This window comes from Quercus robur, chromosome 6, assembly GCF_932294415.1.
Source record: "Quercus robur chromosome 6, dhQueRobu3.1, whole genome shotgun sequence".
NCBI lineage: Eukaryota > Viridiplantae > Streptophyta > Magnoliopsida > Fagales > Fagaceae > Quercus > Quercus robur.
Genome location: NC_065539.1, coordinates 3,785,029 through 3,801,991, shown reverse-complemented (window position 1 = coordinate 3,801,991; position 16,963 = coordinate 3,785,029). Strand labels below are relative to the sequence as shown.

General features: G+C 32.1%; 1 protein-coding gene across 1 annotated transcript; it reads left to right on the top strand.

The window, feature by feature from the left end:
* Positions 1–12,048: 12,048 nt before the first annotated feature.
* LOC126689604 (uncharacterized) lies at positions 12,049–16,574 on the top strand. Its single transcript, XM_050384836.1, has 2 exons — positions 12,049–13,389; positions 16,274–16,574. Exons 1-2 carry the CDS (start codon positions 12,086–12,088, stop codon positions 16,572–16,574), a joined length of 1,605 nt encoding a protein of 534 aa, XP_050240793.1. The 5' UTR covers positions 12,049–12,085.
* The last annotated feature ends 389 nt before the right edge of the window (positions 16,575–16,963 follow it).

Sequence of the window (16,963 nt, the reverse complement as noted above, 5' to 3'; positions counted from 1 at the left end):
TTTTAGGAGAAAAAATTCAAATTCTGAAACTTTATAATGTAAAATCCAAACACTCCAAATTTTAGGAATGTAATTTGCAATTTATCATTTATTCAATTCAGAACTTTTTATAATTTTGTTAAAAAATTATCATTAAATATGCAATTAATGAAAGAAATAAGATTTTTTCCAAAAAAAAAAAAATCTCGCATAAAAATCTATAAAATATTGAATAGAATGTTTGAATTGAATAAATTTAAAACTTAAAATACTCAATTGAATAAAAATAAGCTTAAAAAACTTAAATAAATTTTAGTCAAACTAAAAAAAAAGTAAAATTTACATTTTATTCTATTTTTTAAAAGCAAATTAAAAAAAAAATTGAAGAAAAGGACAGCTACTATAGAGAATGGGAAGGAAAGGAGCGTGAGAGAGAGAGAGAGAGAGAGTGAGAGCGCGAGGGAGTGCCGTTATGAAAGTAAAGGGGCAATTGAGGATGGGTCATGGGGCTGGGTGGGTAGTGGCCAGGTTCATTTTCTCCAATTATAATTCCGCCAACAGTATCTTATCATTAACCTTTATTTTTCTGCTCTTGGTCCCAGTTTCCTACACGCCTGTCTTTTTCTTTTGTCTTAGGACTCTTATTAAACAACACTTTGAATTTCAGAATCGGTCTTTATGGCCCAAAAACTTAAATTTAAAAATTACTTCTTTAAACTTGTGGATGCATTATATTTTTTTGGTATTATATGGACAAACAATATCAAGTTTTAAAAAATTATTTATATGTTTTTTATAAATGTAAAGTTTAGTTATAAAATTGGTTGTAGTTTAAGGATACAACCTTATTTAATAAAATAGACATTATTATATATTTTGGAAATCTAGCTGTTGAATTGTATGTTCTTTATACTCTTAATACAAATGTCAAATTTTGTGTCAATCGGATATTATTTACTATATGATCTATAAACTTATATTTTGTGCATAATTTTAAACTACAAAAACTTACAATTTAAACAATTTATTGATAACATGGCTATTGATATTTAGGCCTCGTTTGGGATGAGAGAATGGAATGTAAAGGAATGAAAATAATAATTTTAGAATATTCTTCCATTTCCTTGTTTGAGAGTTTTAATGAAGGGAATGGAAAGTTCATTCCCTTATTTGGGAGTTTAAGAGGGAATGGGATGGATAGGAGGGAACACTTATTCCTCTTTATTTCCTTAGACTTCGCTTGGGAGTTCATAAGGGAATGGAATGGAATGAAATGAGATGGTCATAAGGGAATAGAAAGGAATAGAATGGAATGTATTTAAGTAAGGGAAATGAATGGAAAAGAATAGAATGGAATGGAATTAAGTAACCTTGATTGGATGTTTTAAAATAAAGGAATGAAAATGAATTGAATGTAATTAATCATGTTTGGAAGCAACATTGAAAGAATGGAATGGAATCATTTTATGACAATATTACTATTAAACCCATATTTTAAAATAAAGAGTTGAATATATAAGGGTATTTTGGGAGTTTTGGTACAAAAATCATTAAATCTAATTTCATTCCTCCCAATTTCGCGGGGAATGAAAATTTGATATTTTATGGGAATAGAGAGGAATAAGTGTTTCCTCCTATCCATTTCATTCCCTCTTACTTAAACTCTCAAACAAATAAATGAACTTTCTTTTCCCTCCATCAAAACTCTCAAACAAGAGAATGGAAGAACATTTTAAAATTATTTTTTTTATTCCTTTCTATTCCTTTCCATTCCATTCCATTCCCTCCTCCCGAGCGGAGCCTTAGGTTTCGCTTGAGAGTTCATAAGGGAAGGGAAGATAATGGAATTAGATTTAATAAATTTTATACTAAAACTCCCAAAATACCCCTATATATTCAACCCTTTTATTTTAAAATAGAGGTCTAATAGTAATATTGTCATAAAATGATTCTATTCCATTCCCTTCATGTTACTTCCAAACAAGATTACTTACATTATATTCATTTGCATTCCTTTTCATTCCTTTGTTTTAAAACATTTAATCAAGATTACTTAATTTCATTCCATTCCTTTCCATTCTCTTAGGGTCTGTTTGGGAGTTTATAAAGGAATAGAATGGAATGGAATGGAATGATCATTAAAGGAATGGAATGGAATGGAATAGAATGGAATGGATTTAGTAGGGAAAGGAATGGAATGGAATGTGATTTAAAAATCTTGTTTGGATGTTATAAAATAAAGGAATGGAATGGAAAGTAAGTAACACCGTTTGGGAGTGATATTGGAAGGAATGGAATGGAATCATTTTATAATAACATTACTATTATACCCCTCATTTTAAAGAACATAAAAAATAATCAATGAGAACTTATAATTGCTTTGAAATACTTAGTATTTAGTGGATGATGTGAAACTAGTTAGCCACAATTGGGTCTGTGTTAGATTATTGAATTACAATATTGTTTTGTCAAGGTGAATAGATTGTATCACGCTAATCAATAATTTAACAGATGAAGATAATGGTATGAAAAATTAACAATAGTACAATTTCTTTATTTCAATTTGCAAATTTTTTTTAGGGGCTGCTAGTTTTAGATTGGATTTTTTTTTGGCTGGTATGCTTTACAATGAATTTGATAATTTAATACATCTTCATCTCCCAATTTCATTAAGGAAAAAAAAAATTATTGTAGCTAAAAAACAAGTTATGTATATTTCTATGTTGAAAAAAATTCACGCATCACATATTTATTCTCAACAAAATAAATATTGTCTAACAATGCAAACAAATATCTTTAAAAAAAAAAACTCCGGTAATGAGTCATGCCAAAACAAAACAAAATAACATAATCCATTCTAAAACTAAGGTTGGCCAAAAAATCCCACACTTTTTTAATTTTTAGGCCTAGACATCAGTGTCAATAAGACACATTTGCGCTCATGATCTGGGCAACCAAAGAACATCTCTTTATAAGTTGGATTTTCCATCAAAAATATGTAGGCCTTAGGCATAAAAAAATTTATATTAAAAATAATCTACTCCAACTTATTAAAGTTCTAAACTACTATTATTTTAATTAAAATACTTTTCATTTTATTTTCTTCTCATTTTAAATTTTTTCTACTCTTGTTTTTTTCTTAACCACACACCTGTCCTTGTACACTAGCTTTAACATCTTAATAAGTTGTAAACAAATGCATAAAATATATTATGTATATATTTTGTTTAGACAGAAAGGGAATTGACGTTGATAAATTATAACATAGATTGATGGATAGAAAAGGGAACTATCTTGGTCTGATATTGGTTTTGTTATTTGCATTGCAAGAATTCTGTTGTGATTTCATGAATAAGTAGTGGGCAATAAATTTGTTTGAATTATTTTTGGCTAAGAATATATTCAATGAAATGCCTTGATTTGAATTTGGGCAGAGTCATGTTACTTGGTCCTAGGCTGAATCATTTTCATGTTCAGCATTAATAGTAAAAAAATAAATTTCTATGCTAACTCAGTGTATGATTTTCTGCAACAGTGCATTACTTTCTAGTTTCTTCTCATTTAAATTTTTTTTTACTCTTGTTTTTTTCTTAACCACACACATGTCTTTGTCTAAACTTGTACACTAGCTTTTGTAGACATTTCCTCTTAACCATACAGGTGGTGAAGCCTTGGAGCTATTAACTAATTGGATGGTTGACTTAAAACTGCAAGTGTACGTAACACACCACTTGCTTCGTAAATAACAGAAGAATCAAAGAGGAAACAGAGTAAAAAGCAATTTGAGTTCTCTAGCGGTTCTCAGTTTCAAATTCACAACAGTTCTATAGCAGTTTTCCAACAATTCTTACTTTTAAATTTCTAAATACAATTTTTTTTTAGCTGTACAGGTAACAGCAGTTTTCGCTTCTTTTCACTTTCAAGGTTTTTTCGTTTCTTTTCACTTTCAAGGTTTTTAGTTGTATAGAATGTAGTTTGTTTTGGTTTTTAGGTGTACAAAAACACTATATATCACTCTCATGAATCACTAGCAAACAGTTCATAAAAATTTAAAAAAAAAAAAGACTAGCAAACAACTGAAAAGAAAAAGAAAAAGATAGACATACTTGGTTTGAGCAATATCTGAAAATTGCAGCAGACAAAAAAAAAAAAAAAAAAAAAAGACCAATGGCAGCAGCTTCACTTTATAGAGGACGGATAATATTGTACAAGAATTATAGCTTTATTTTTCTTACGACTGAATGAGAAAAAAAAAGGCTAATATTAAAGGGGTATTTTAGGGATTTTAACAAAAATTTCATTAAACCTAAATTCATTCCCTCTCATTCCTCCCAATTTTGAGGGGAACAAAAATTTGAGATTTTGAGGGAAAAGGGAGGAATGAGCATTCCCTCCTAACCATTCTATTCCCTCCCACTTAAACTCCCAAACAAGGGAATGGACATTCCATTCCCTCCGTTAAAACTCCCAAACAAGAGGAGGGAAGAATATTCTAAAAATATTCCTTTTATTCTATTCCATTCTCTCCTCCTAAACGGAGCCTTATGATCATTCTATTCTATTATGAACTTCCAAACGAAACCTTAATTTTCTATAAATTTTGCAAACATAGAGAATATAAGAAGAAAATGTAATCCAATAGTGGATTTATCAAAATTCGCCTTCAATAAAAAAATATTGAGTAAAATTGTATTCTCAGACTATAACTAATTTTGTAACCAAACTTTGTCCTATTAAATATTTGGCATATAATTTAAATTTTGAATAAGCAAGTACATTTCTTTATTATGGTATCTGTGCTCACCTCACCTTCTTATTCTTACCTATGATCATTCATTCTTAATTTGTCATTTTCCTATTAATTTTCATAATCATTCTCCTTCCAAAACAACAACTATTCAAATATTTTGTTGAAAATGCATTAGTTGACCAGTTTATGTGTAATGACTATAAATATGTAGAATGGTAGAAGTACTACTAAAATTAATGTTAAATTAATTTAAATTTGTCTAATAAACTTTCCTAATCTTTCCTTTTTATTAGTTATTTATTTTTTTAAAAATAATTAATTGGTGTAAAAAATCTAATATACTCCAGCAGTAGAGTACCCTCTAGGAAAAAAAATTTCCAAAAGGAGATTAAACTAATAATTAAAAAAACTAACAAAAATATAATTGGCATTACAATACACATGCATTCACTTCCTCAATAATGTCACATCATTAATTATCTTTAAATGCATAATTACAAAAAAAAAACTACCAAAAATATTTCTTTGACAATAAAGAACCTAATAATTACTAACCGAAAAAAAAAAAAAAATCCAATAGGGAGAAATGGCTCATTAAACCAATAATTAAAAAAATTCCTATTTAGTGGCATCATAGGCATTATTTCCCTCAATAATGCCACACTATAATTATTAATAAATGCATTATGACTAATAAAATTTTTTAAAATATTATATTAGTAATAGAGTACCCTATAATTAATATGTATATATTAATTAGATCTCCCAAACATCGTAAAAAAAGCTAAAACTATCATGATTCTTTATCAAGGAAGATCTAGGGTAGCATAATTGTCCCCGGTTTGGTTCCACTTTGGTTTAATCTTTTTTATTTTTCAATGGATTAATTTTTAGAAGGTAGTATATATTTTAAGGACTTTGTTAACAGGTGCCGGCCAACACCTGTTAATGAATCAGCTTTGGCAAAATTTTACTGTTTAAGTGTACTTTATCATAAAATGATTTGACTTTTTTCATATAAACTGACACATATTTATTACATATTCAATTTTTTCCACATCCCTAAAAAAAGTGAATAATTTATTTTAAATTTTATGACAACACCCGTTAATAGCACCCATATTTCAATTAGCTTGGGACCCCATTCATATGCATGGGAAAAATTAAGAACAATTACAATTGCACACTATTTACATCATTTAATATATTTTTAATTGCATTCCTCTATTTTTGTAGTGTTGTTAATAGCTACACCAAAACTAATAAATTAAATTTGACACTTGGCATCAAATTATACTCCATATGAAATCTAATTTGATTTTCTTTTAATTTTGGCTTTAAGAGATTTGAGTGTATTTGTTGTGGTTTTCTTGCCTTTTGTGTTAGGTGTTAATGCATCATTTATTTTAGCACAAAAATTTAGACGGATACGTAACACAAAATTAACTATCCAACTTAGAATTTAATTGAATTTTATATACACACACATGATATCAACCTCTTAATTGGGTGCTATTTTTTACTTGCCCAATCCAATAGGTATGCATCTTGTCTTTATTAGTTGCCTTGTTAAATTGTTTATTTGTGGCTTTGTTTTTCGTTTATATTTTCTGCATTTTGAAATTTATTTTTGTTTATGCAGCTTCTCCCATCACCTGTTTGAAATTTATCCACTTCAGTTATATTCGGTCCATTTTGTCCACTTTGTTCTTATTTGGTTCTATTCAATCCATTTTGGTCCTATTTAGTCCACTTTGATCTATTCAATCTATGTTCTATTTGGTCCACTTTGGTCCTATTCAATATACGTCAGTCCTATTCAGTTCACTTTGGTCTTGTTTGGTTGTATTCAATCAACTTTGGTCCTATAAGTCCATTAAATCCTATTCAATCTACTTTTGTCCTGTTGGTCCACTTTGATCATATTCAGTCTTAATCAGTCCAATTTTGTCATATTCGGTCCACTTTGGTCTTATTCGGTCCACCTTAAGGTTTTTTTTTTTTTTTTTTTTTTGGTGGGATGGAAAAAAGATGCATCAACTTTGGTGTTATTTAGTCCACTTTAATCCTATTCGGTATATGCATCAAGCCATCATTTGTATTAATTTTGATTTAACCTTTTACAACTGAAATTATTTCTCAACATGCTATATGATGGCTTGATGCATGCATGACTTTGAATGTCAAAAAACTATCCTGGTGTGTTATAAGGATTAAGTATTTTTTTTTTAAATAAAAAAAAGCTTATTTTGCTTAAACAATAACCTTTTTTTTTTTTTCTAAACTCCAGGTCCAACATTAAGAAAAGTACTCGCCAGCTTAAACAATAATTTTTTTTTTGGTTGAGAAACAGCTTGAACAATGAGTTGAGTAAAAAGAAAAGTGTTAAATTTTAAAAAGTTGTAGATAACAAAATAAGCTACACTGACTCACAAAACTAATAGCAATTAAGGTCCATAAATACTTTCATGACAGTGTTAGTCATACGTGAGATTAACCTTAGCATCTTAGCATTTCTCTTCCTACTTACGTGTTCCTGTTTATTTTCATTGACATCAATAAATATGAGAAAAAGAGAATAATGCATTATGATTAAATTTTTGAAATCAATTTGATTTTTTTGTTTCTTCGTCTTGGAATGGAAGATTTTTAAGCAAGATGGACGAAAGGTCACGTGACCTTGCATGTTAATAATAGTAATCGACAACCTTCATGAACACTTATTATTTTTTGGCTGGGACATGAAAACTTTGTTATTGTGTTGGTTGTAACTTGTAATGCAAGCACTGTTAAAACATCATTAATTACATAAAACCAAACGGATTAATGGAGTATTACCGAAGGTGGCTGTCTGGCTGAGGTAGGTAGGTAGCTAGGCATGCAATAGGGCTCTGTGTTTGATATTTAGCGGGACAGCCATTATGGATGATCGTCATTATGTTGCTCCTATTTCTTTAAAAAGTGAATCGTGGAAATATATGTCCTCTCCAACTTAAGAACTACAAGAGGTTAGCTATTATTTCAAGAAATAATTAATTCATAGTCTTAGTGTCAGTGGTGGAGGTGGCTTAGCTAGTAATAGGAAGCTCTTGTTGCCTATCACACCTTCAAGTTTAAGAGTTGTCGGTTCGAATAGTGACAAATTCATTAGTGTTTAAGTAGTCTCACGCCATTACTCAATACAAGGGTTTAAGTGATGTGGTAATAGTGACCACACCTACAAACTCCATTTTTATATTATTAAATAGAAAGTAGTATATATGCTCGATGATAAAACAATGACCGTGTTTGTTGTAATTTCAGTTTTACCATATCCAAAAAAAGAAGGAAAAATGTGTCTCCGTAAGGCTTTCTTTTCTTTGATCTATTGTCTCTGAAGTGCTTTTCATTCGTAGAAACTTACCACTTTGTATTTAATCATAAAACCAATATAGGTATGGTTAAAAGTTGTTGAGCGAAGAACACCTTGTGTTTAATCATAAAACCAATATAGGTATGGTTAAGGTTGTGGAGTGAATTAATGAAGAGAGAAGAAAAAAAAAATGGAAACAAGATTTTAACATAATTTTGTTTGATGGTTTACATTCACAATGCAAAATCCTCTCATATGGACTTCATAGTCATGTGAAATCTGTGTACCATGAGAGATCGAACATATATCTCTAACGTATAAGATACCTTCTCAAAGGGTTGATGCACAATGACGTTCCATGTGCTACTTTATTCGATTTTATTAGAGATCAAGATTTGAAATTCATACAATTAATCTCCAATAATGTACACATGTGCATCAAAAAAATAATAATAATAATGTACACATGTGCCAAATTGCTATTGATTTCATTGAGTGAGAATAGGTTGTAAGGAATTATTTTTTTTTGGGGTAAACATATTGCCAAGAATTGGACTGTTTATCATTTGCATCACTTACATAGAGAGGAAAATCATTATGCTTATTATCTCCTCGCAAAAAAATGCTGTCGTCTAGCTAAAACCTTTGTTGTTTTCTCTGTCCCTACTTTTGTGCAGAGCCAACTTGAGGTTGATGTGTATGCGGTGTGACTCACCCCCGGCCCAGACTTTCCTTGTACGGATGTTTAAGTAATGTTGTTAAATTTCCTTTTCCCAATAAAAATAGGGAAAGAAAGAGGAAGAAGAATAAATCAATAGATTAAGAAAAATGATAGAAGATCGATGCTTGCAATGTGTGTGTATATATATATATATATATATATATATTCGTAAACACTAAACACATAACTCTGACAAAGGAAATAAAAGGGGATATGACATGGAAAGCATTTTAGTTTTCTTTTAGCTATGGAGCCAAGTTACAGTAGCTGTTTCTGTTCATACGTTGTCTGCATATCTATATACCAGCTCCTGCAGCTGCAGGTTCTTCTTTTCAACTCTCCCCTTAGTGTTGTTTTTTGTTGATCAGATTCAAGCTGATGTAATCCAATGTAATCTTTATTCAAGTTAATGAAAGTTCTGAACTGGTGTTTATCAAAAAAAAAAAAAAAAAGTTTATGCTTACATTCTTTTGTGGGATCAATATAATGTATATACGTGGAATTGATAGCCCGGCCCTAGCAGAATAATGACAAATTATATATGTTTGAAACATTTTTTCTTAATAAATAGTAGACAATATATATTCAATTTTTTTTATTAGGACAATATATATATTCATAGTAGTAATTACATGTAATTAAGAACAATAAGTACAATGAATTCGAATTGAATCTTTTTATATTTTCCAAACATAGATGCATGAATTTACGTGTAATGTCACTTTAAAATGATAAAAAAATTTTTATTATAAACAACTTACAAAAGTGATAATCAACATAATTAATGTCATTTTAATATGATAAACAAATGTACGACTTAATTTTTTTTAGAGATTGATAATACATTAATTTGTAACTATATTAATTTTTTTGTGATTGATAATATATCTGTTCGTAAGGTTTATGCAATAAAATATGTATTATCATGATGAGGTAATTTTGATTAAAAAGGGGACACGCACAACCAGTCCACAATGGTGTATTATTAAGCTATAAATGTCTGTTTCCCTGGGATCGCAGCAGATTGTACACAAGTGCGGTTCTAATTTCTAAAACCAATATGTATATATCTGTTTGGTTTCTTGTTGTGGTGTGTGAAAACCATGTTCCAGTAGTTTAAGAAGAGGCATCACTCCCTTTCATTTGAGAATTCATGCATGCGCACTTGAAAACCATGATCTGTAAATAGTACTGTACAACACATGGTGATATACATGTGCTTCCAAAGGTGCAAACAAATGTGAAACTAGGGACAATTTTCTTGTTTAACTGTCAAGCACTTGAGAGACAAATGGGGACCAATGTCCAATCCAATGGTTTGCTATGGAAAGTGATACTTCAAGAAAATAGTTTCCGATTCTAAAACATAAAAGCAATATTGGTGGTGCTGAATCAAAATTAATTTTTCCCTCCTCGAAGAAAGAACCAAAATTTAAATAAATAAAAAACTTACACAGAAAAATTACGGGCTTATTAGAGCATCTCCAACAGCACTAGGCATATCTAAAATTTGGAGAAAAAAACCACTATTCACGCCCAAAATGAAGTCCAGCAGCCTCTCTATCTCTATTTTTTTTTTTAGATTTGCTACAGTGACTCTCCAGGTCTGGAGAGCACTGTAGCAATCACTGTAGCATTTGCAAAAAATATTTCTCATTAAACTAATACCGGTTGAATTAAAAAAATAGTTTTTTCTCTTTCCTTCCTTTCTCTATCTTCTTCACTCCGTCTCTCTCTTGCTTCTCTTTAGAAAAAAAACTCTCTCTTTGCTTCTCATCAGAAAACGACGGTGAAGCATAAAATCGACGAAGCTCTCTCTCACAAAACGATCTGCCCAGATATTTTGAAGCCCAAATCGTGGCTTAACCACCAGTGAGGAAGAACGGAAATCTGAGAACATCGGTCAACAATGGAAATCTGAGAATATCGGTCAACAACGGAAATCGGTACCCAAAATTTGATTTCATGGTTTTTTTTTAATAATGTTTGAATTTATTGGTGGTTTTGCATGATTTGCTATTGCTACTGTCTGGATTTAGTTTTGGATTTATGGGTTTTTTCTATGTATCTCTGATTTGTGTTTTTCTTTTCACTCTGTTTCTTGATCTCATCTATAGCTATTTAATCAATCTTATTTAGAGTCAATAAGCTAATCTGATTCTTTTTAGTTTCTTATTTTTTAATAAATTTTTTGGCTTCATCTCTATTTTTGCATGCCAACTGTTCGACTTAAGGCCTTCCCTGATACAGAGCTTAATCCCTTTCTTTCTTCCTTCCTTCTTCTTGTTCTTTTATTTTTTTTTCAATGCATTTTGATTCATGTGTTACAGTAATATGATTGAAATCTTGCTCTGAGGAAAACAGAGAAGGCAGGGGAAACTTGGGAAATTTTTTCTTAGACAGTAGTTGTTGAATATATATATATATATATATATATATAGACACACACCAACAGAGAGGTTTCTGAGAGAAGCAATGGACGGGAATAAGAAAACGGCGTCATCTTCTTCCTTGACTTCTGAACTTTTTAGGTCCAATTAAAGAATCTTCTTCGTCATCTGGGATTTTTGGGTCTATCTTTGTGCCTTCAACCAAAGTATTGGCTTTAATCTCAGTTCAATTTTGTTGTTTTGAGCTAATGTTTAGAATCTATAAATTTGTGATGTATTTTCTTTGATTGTTTCAATTTGATTTTCATTGATTTTATTTTGTTATGTTCGTCTGTTTTCAATAAATCTCCTCTCAAGTAACAAATGTGTCATGCCCAACAAAAAAACAAGTGCATATCTTTGTGTGGAGCAATGAAATTGTTCGTTCAGTATTAGGTTCGAGAGGCTTGAGGGCAAGCTTTTTGGGTTAAGACTAAAGATAGCCCCAAAATGGAAGTACCCAGCCTAGGGTAGTTGAGAGCAGGCCAAGGACAGGGCCTAAAATAACCAATCAACATGAATGCAAGAAGTTATTTAGGTTTCAGTGGAGAGGATCTTTCTAAAACCAGAACTCAGTTTCTAAACTGTAGGGAAGCCATTGTTTTTTGCAGTGTGAGTATCCTGGACGCCATATAAGGGAGTTCTTAATCTTCTACAAAGAACTCCCTGTGGTAAAAACATTTATTTAGACCTAGGCCTGAAGTATGGTGTTGATTTGTGATTTATCATTTATCATTCATTCCTCTGGAGTTTGTTTCTTGTTTTGCTAGAGATTAAAAGTTTAAATGCTTTGCTAAGTAAACCTTTTGAATGCTTTTTTAGGATACTTGGCAGCAACTTGGGAAATTTTGTCCATGGGTCGTAATACAAATTATGTACGTAATATGCTTCTAAATGACTCTGATTCCAATGATGATTTTGAGATAATTGCGCTTCTTGCATTGGAAGAAGAAAGATTAGAAAAAGAAAGGGCATCAACATCACGTCGTGGTTCTGTTCCAGGCCGTAGGTGTATCCAACGTGATCATGAGCAAGGCCACCAAAGACTTTTTCAAGACTATTTTGCAGAATCACCAGTATATCCTCCTAACATATTTCGGAGGAGGTTTCGAATGAGTCGTTCTCTTTTTTTACGTATTAAATCTAATCTAGAAGAGAAAGATGAATATTTTGTTCAAAAAAGAAATGCTACCGGATTGCTTGGTTTGTCTTCCCTTCAGAAGATGACTGCCGCACTAAGGATGCTTGCGTATGGAGTAGCGGCAGATTTTACAGATGAATATGTGAGAATTGGAGAAAGCACTGCAATAGAGAGTCTCAAAAAATTTGTTGAAGCCATAGTCGACATTTATTCTACAGAGTACTTGAGGTCTCCAAATAGCAATGACATTGCTAGGTTGCTAAGAGTTGGTGAAAGGCGTGGATTTCCAAGGATGCTAGGAAGCATTGATTGCATGCACTGGAAATGGAAGAATTGCCCATCGGGGTGGAAAGGTCAGTATACTGGTCATAGTCGTGAGTCAACAATTATTTTGGAAGCAGTAGCATCATATGATCTTTGGATATGGCATGCATTTTTTGGGTTACCTGGGTCTCATAATGACATCAACGTGCTAGACCGTTCTTTTATATTTACCAACCTTGCTCAAGGTCGTGCACCTTCGGTGAATTACTCAATCAATGGACATGATTATACAATGGGATATTATCTTGCTGATGGTATATATCCTTCATGGTCCACTTTTGTAAAGACAATCTCCGTTCCACTGGGTAGAAAGAATAGTCTTTTTGCTACAACTCAGGAGTCAACAAGGAAGGATGTAGAGCGTGCGTTTGGAGTACTTCAAGCACGATTTGCAATCATTCGTGGGCCTACACGTCTTTGGAAAACAGAGGCTCTTGATTACATTATGAAGGCATGCATAATATTGCATAACATGATAATTGAAGATGAACGTGATACTAATGGAGCAGAAGACTTTGATTATGAACAATTGCCTGAAAGCATCCCTACAACAGTGTCCCATGAGCCTGCAGAAGAATTTAGTCAATTTACGGCATTCATTGCAGCCCATGAAAAAATTAGAGATACAGAAACTCATTTTCAACTCCAATTGGATCTCATTGAGCACTTGTGGCAACGATATAGTGATTCGATGTAATTTGAAATTTCTCTTCATTTATGAAAGTTTTCTACAGGTTAAATTCGATGTAATTTGAAATTTATCATATCTATGTTAATTTTGAAATTTATCAAGTCTTTTTGAAAAGTATGACTATTGAAAAATATTACCATTTGAAAAAAATAACCCTTAAAAAAAAAGGCTATTGAGAAAATATAATTGTTGGAAAATTTGAAAATGTTACCGTTGGGAAATTTAAAAATATAGCTGTTAGGAATTTGAAAAATATAGTTGTTGGGAATGAATAAAAAAATAATAAAGAAAGATTAAAGAAATAATAAAGAAAGAATGAAGAAATAATATTTAAATGAGATAGAGAAAGGAATAGAGAGTCTGTTGGAAAGTGTATTTTAAAAAGTGGATAGCTAAAAGCTAAATGTCACTGTTCATTCTCCAAACAGGCAAAAATTAGGCAAAAATTTGGAGAGGCTGTTGGAGATGCTCTTAAATGTTTATTGTTTCTGAATTAAATGCTTAATTTGTTTGTACTGTAAATCTTTATTGCAAAACAATTTGCTGTTGTCCATTAAAAAGGTGGTAGAAATTTCAGTTTTAAAAACCGGTTCTATGTTTTGTCTTTCAGATAAGTAGATTTGCATTGATTCAATATTCAAATTTCAAAGCATTCGTTTTCTCAATCTCGCTGGATATTCATATTACTATTGGAGGCCCTGAAATTGAAAGTACTTCTGCCATTTAAAACCATGCACCCACCACCCAAATGGTACTTCCATTTAGGAGTGTAAATTCGGGTTAGCGCGTCAGGTTAGTGTTGTGTCAAGTTCGTGTCTTGTCGAGGTAGGAGTATTCGACTAAATGGCTCAACCCTAATCCAACCCATTTAATAATCGTGTCATGATCCTTCAATTCTAATCCGACACGTTAATGAGGCTGGTTGACCAGACCCAACCCAATTAACACGCTTAATAAACATGTCGTGTTAGGATTGACAAGAATGTGACACAACCCATTTTCAACATGCTTAATATTAAATGTAACATATATATTTTTTACATTTCAAAAGTAGTGCATATACTTCAAGTCTTCAACCCACATTCAAAATAATATAGTTCAATTTCCAATTATATTAGGGCACATAAAATTTGTAAAGTTTCAATTTCCAATTATACTTATAAGTTTTTTGTAATTACTCACTTTTTATTTTACGTTTAAAATATAGGTTGGATATAAAAGGTATTTGACAACTCTAAAATAAAATGAATATTTTTTTGTTATACAAGTTAAATGGGTTGTGTTAAATGTGTTATTTTAGGTTGACATAAATAAATTGGTGTGTCAAACGTATATATTGCAAGTCATGCGGGTTAACCCTCTGATAACCTGTTTCTTATTGTGTTACTTTCGGATTAACCCGTTTATAACTCAAACCCGCTAAGGCCCAACCTTAACCCACAAAAACCCGTGTTGGGTTTGTGTCGTGTTCGCGGGTTGGGTTGAACATTGACACCAGCAAATTAAATTTAATTAATAACGTTTCTTGTTATCGAAAAAGAAACTGTGAATCCAATCTAGCTCCAACTACTACAAAATAAATCCAAATCTATTGGTATCTTATTCTAATAATAAAAAATATTTATTATGGAACAAACATTATAGTTTTTTTATTTAAAAAAAAAAATCAAACCATCTCAATTGTGAAAGGGACTTTTTATTGGAACATTACTATACTCTAGTTGAAATCCCTTTTGTATGCTCGTCTAGATTTATTAATGGTCTCACGTAATTCAATATTGAGGTTCACATAAATTATAATCTCTATCTCTTTAAAATAATATACATCAAGCCATCGTATAAAATGTTGAGAAATAATTCAATTGTAAAAGGTGTAGGGTCACAATTTGGAGCCCAAGCCCAAAATGTATGGAGTCTTGGTCCAACGAGCCCAATACAATGAATTTATAGAGAATGAGTTGGAAACTTGGACCTTAGTGAATTAGATGATCGACCAATAGGTTTTGACAATAAAGAAAGAAAGATAACATAAGTTTACTAGGGGAAGATGTCCTCGGATTTCACTCGAGGAGGTTGATTCTTCAATACTGTTCTTAAGACTTTGTTACAAGTCTCCTCCCCTGATTTTGTTCTCTTCTCCTTTATTTTATACTATCTTTCTCTCATTTCCACCGTCCACGTGTAGATTTAGATTGTTAGGGATAATACTTATCCCATCAGCCCCTTTCCAAAGTCTTTGGGAGTAGTTGTAAAGGTTGAAAAGCTTGGTTCAGTTAGTTGTAGATCATTTAATGCAATAGTAGCAGCTTTTCTTAGATATTTCCATGCCTTCCTTTGTCCTGTTCTTTTTTAACACTTGTCCTCTTCTACGGAATGGTCTGGGGTGTCACTCTCGATGGCAGACTATTCCCTTTGTTCTCGGCCTTGCCTGGCCGAGGAGGAATTCTTCCTCGGATTGGGCCCTTAGCCCAACATATACATAGATATGGGCTTCCTGGCCTTTCACCCCCACAATAGTCCTTCGGGATTCTTCTTTTCTTCTCCATGGGAGGAAAGGAGGATCTCGATGTGATAATAGCCTCTTCGTGCCCATTTTACACCACTTGATTGCAAGATATCTTTTAGTTTATCCAAGTCGCGTTCCTGATGTTTCGGTACATGAGGTGCACCTTCATTAATATCTTTACGAAGTGACGCAGATCCAACGGTTGAGAATTTCTCAGGAAATTGAGCGGGATTTATCTCGCTCATAACTCTTTCTTTGAAATTCGGGCAAATTAATTTCCACTAGATTTTGCCTTCTATATAAGACACCTTGGGGGAATCGTTCTTCCTCATTTACAGATCCTTAAATTCTGTAGGAATCTCAAGTTCTTAACCTTTCAGGCATTCCCAAGGACCTTGCCATGATGGTGATCAAAGTCTAGGAAATGAGGTGGCCAAGGATAAAGGTGAGGGCAAGGAAACCAAGCCCTTCTCAGAAACCAAAGATGCCACCAAGATCCAGGATGACACAGTTAAGGCAAGGGAAGTAGAGGCCAAAGACGTTCCTTCCCTTCAACCAAGCAAGAAAGAAATCTCTCCTCCTTCAGCCAAGACCCAAAGCAGGTGTAGATTGTATCAGATTTTTGGTGCGACAAAGTTTGGGTCTCACCTGGCAACATATATCATGCGTGTACAGATGTGAAAACGACCCAAGGTTGATCAAGCAAATCAACAAGGACAAGGATAGATAGGTTTCTTGTTTCTTAGCCTTGATAGCAGAACATTTTGTAGTTAGGAGAAGAGGGGTCCATCAAGCGTTCCCGCCTGTTCTTCTTTCTCATCGCTGGTACCATCCATACTGGCTCGATTGCTGCTAGAACAAGATTGTGGATCTACCATTCCTATGAGCTTTCTTTTTTATAGTTAGCTTTTGAAACAAGCCTGCCTAAGCCACTTTGTATATGATGCACTTTTCCTTTATTTAATAAAAAATGGCTGCACTTTTACTTTATGAATCTTTCCTTTTTCTGCAATAATTATTTCATGAATGGGTGTGTTGGTATTTTTCCTCAAATGGGACTTAAAATTGAT

What these genes read in the sequence shown, in the direction of transcription:
- LOC126689604 (XM_050384836.1), top strand. Translation starts at nt 12,086, where the DNA reads ATGGGTCGTAATACAAATTATGTACGTAATATGCTTCTAAATGACTCT. An exon ending in CAACGATATAGTGATTCGAT is followed by an intron (nt 13,390 to 16,273) that starts GTAATTTGAAAT and finishes TTAACCTTTCAG; the next exon opens with GCATTCCCAAGGACCTTGCC.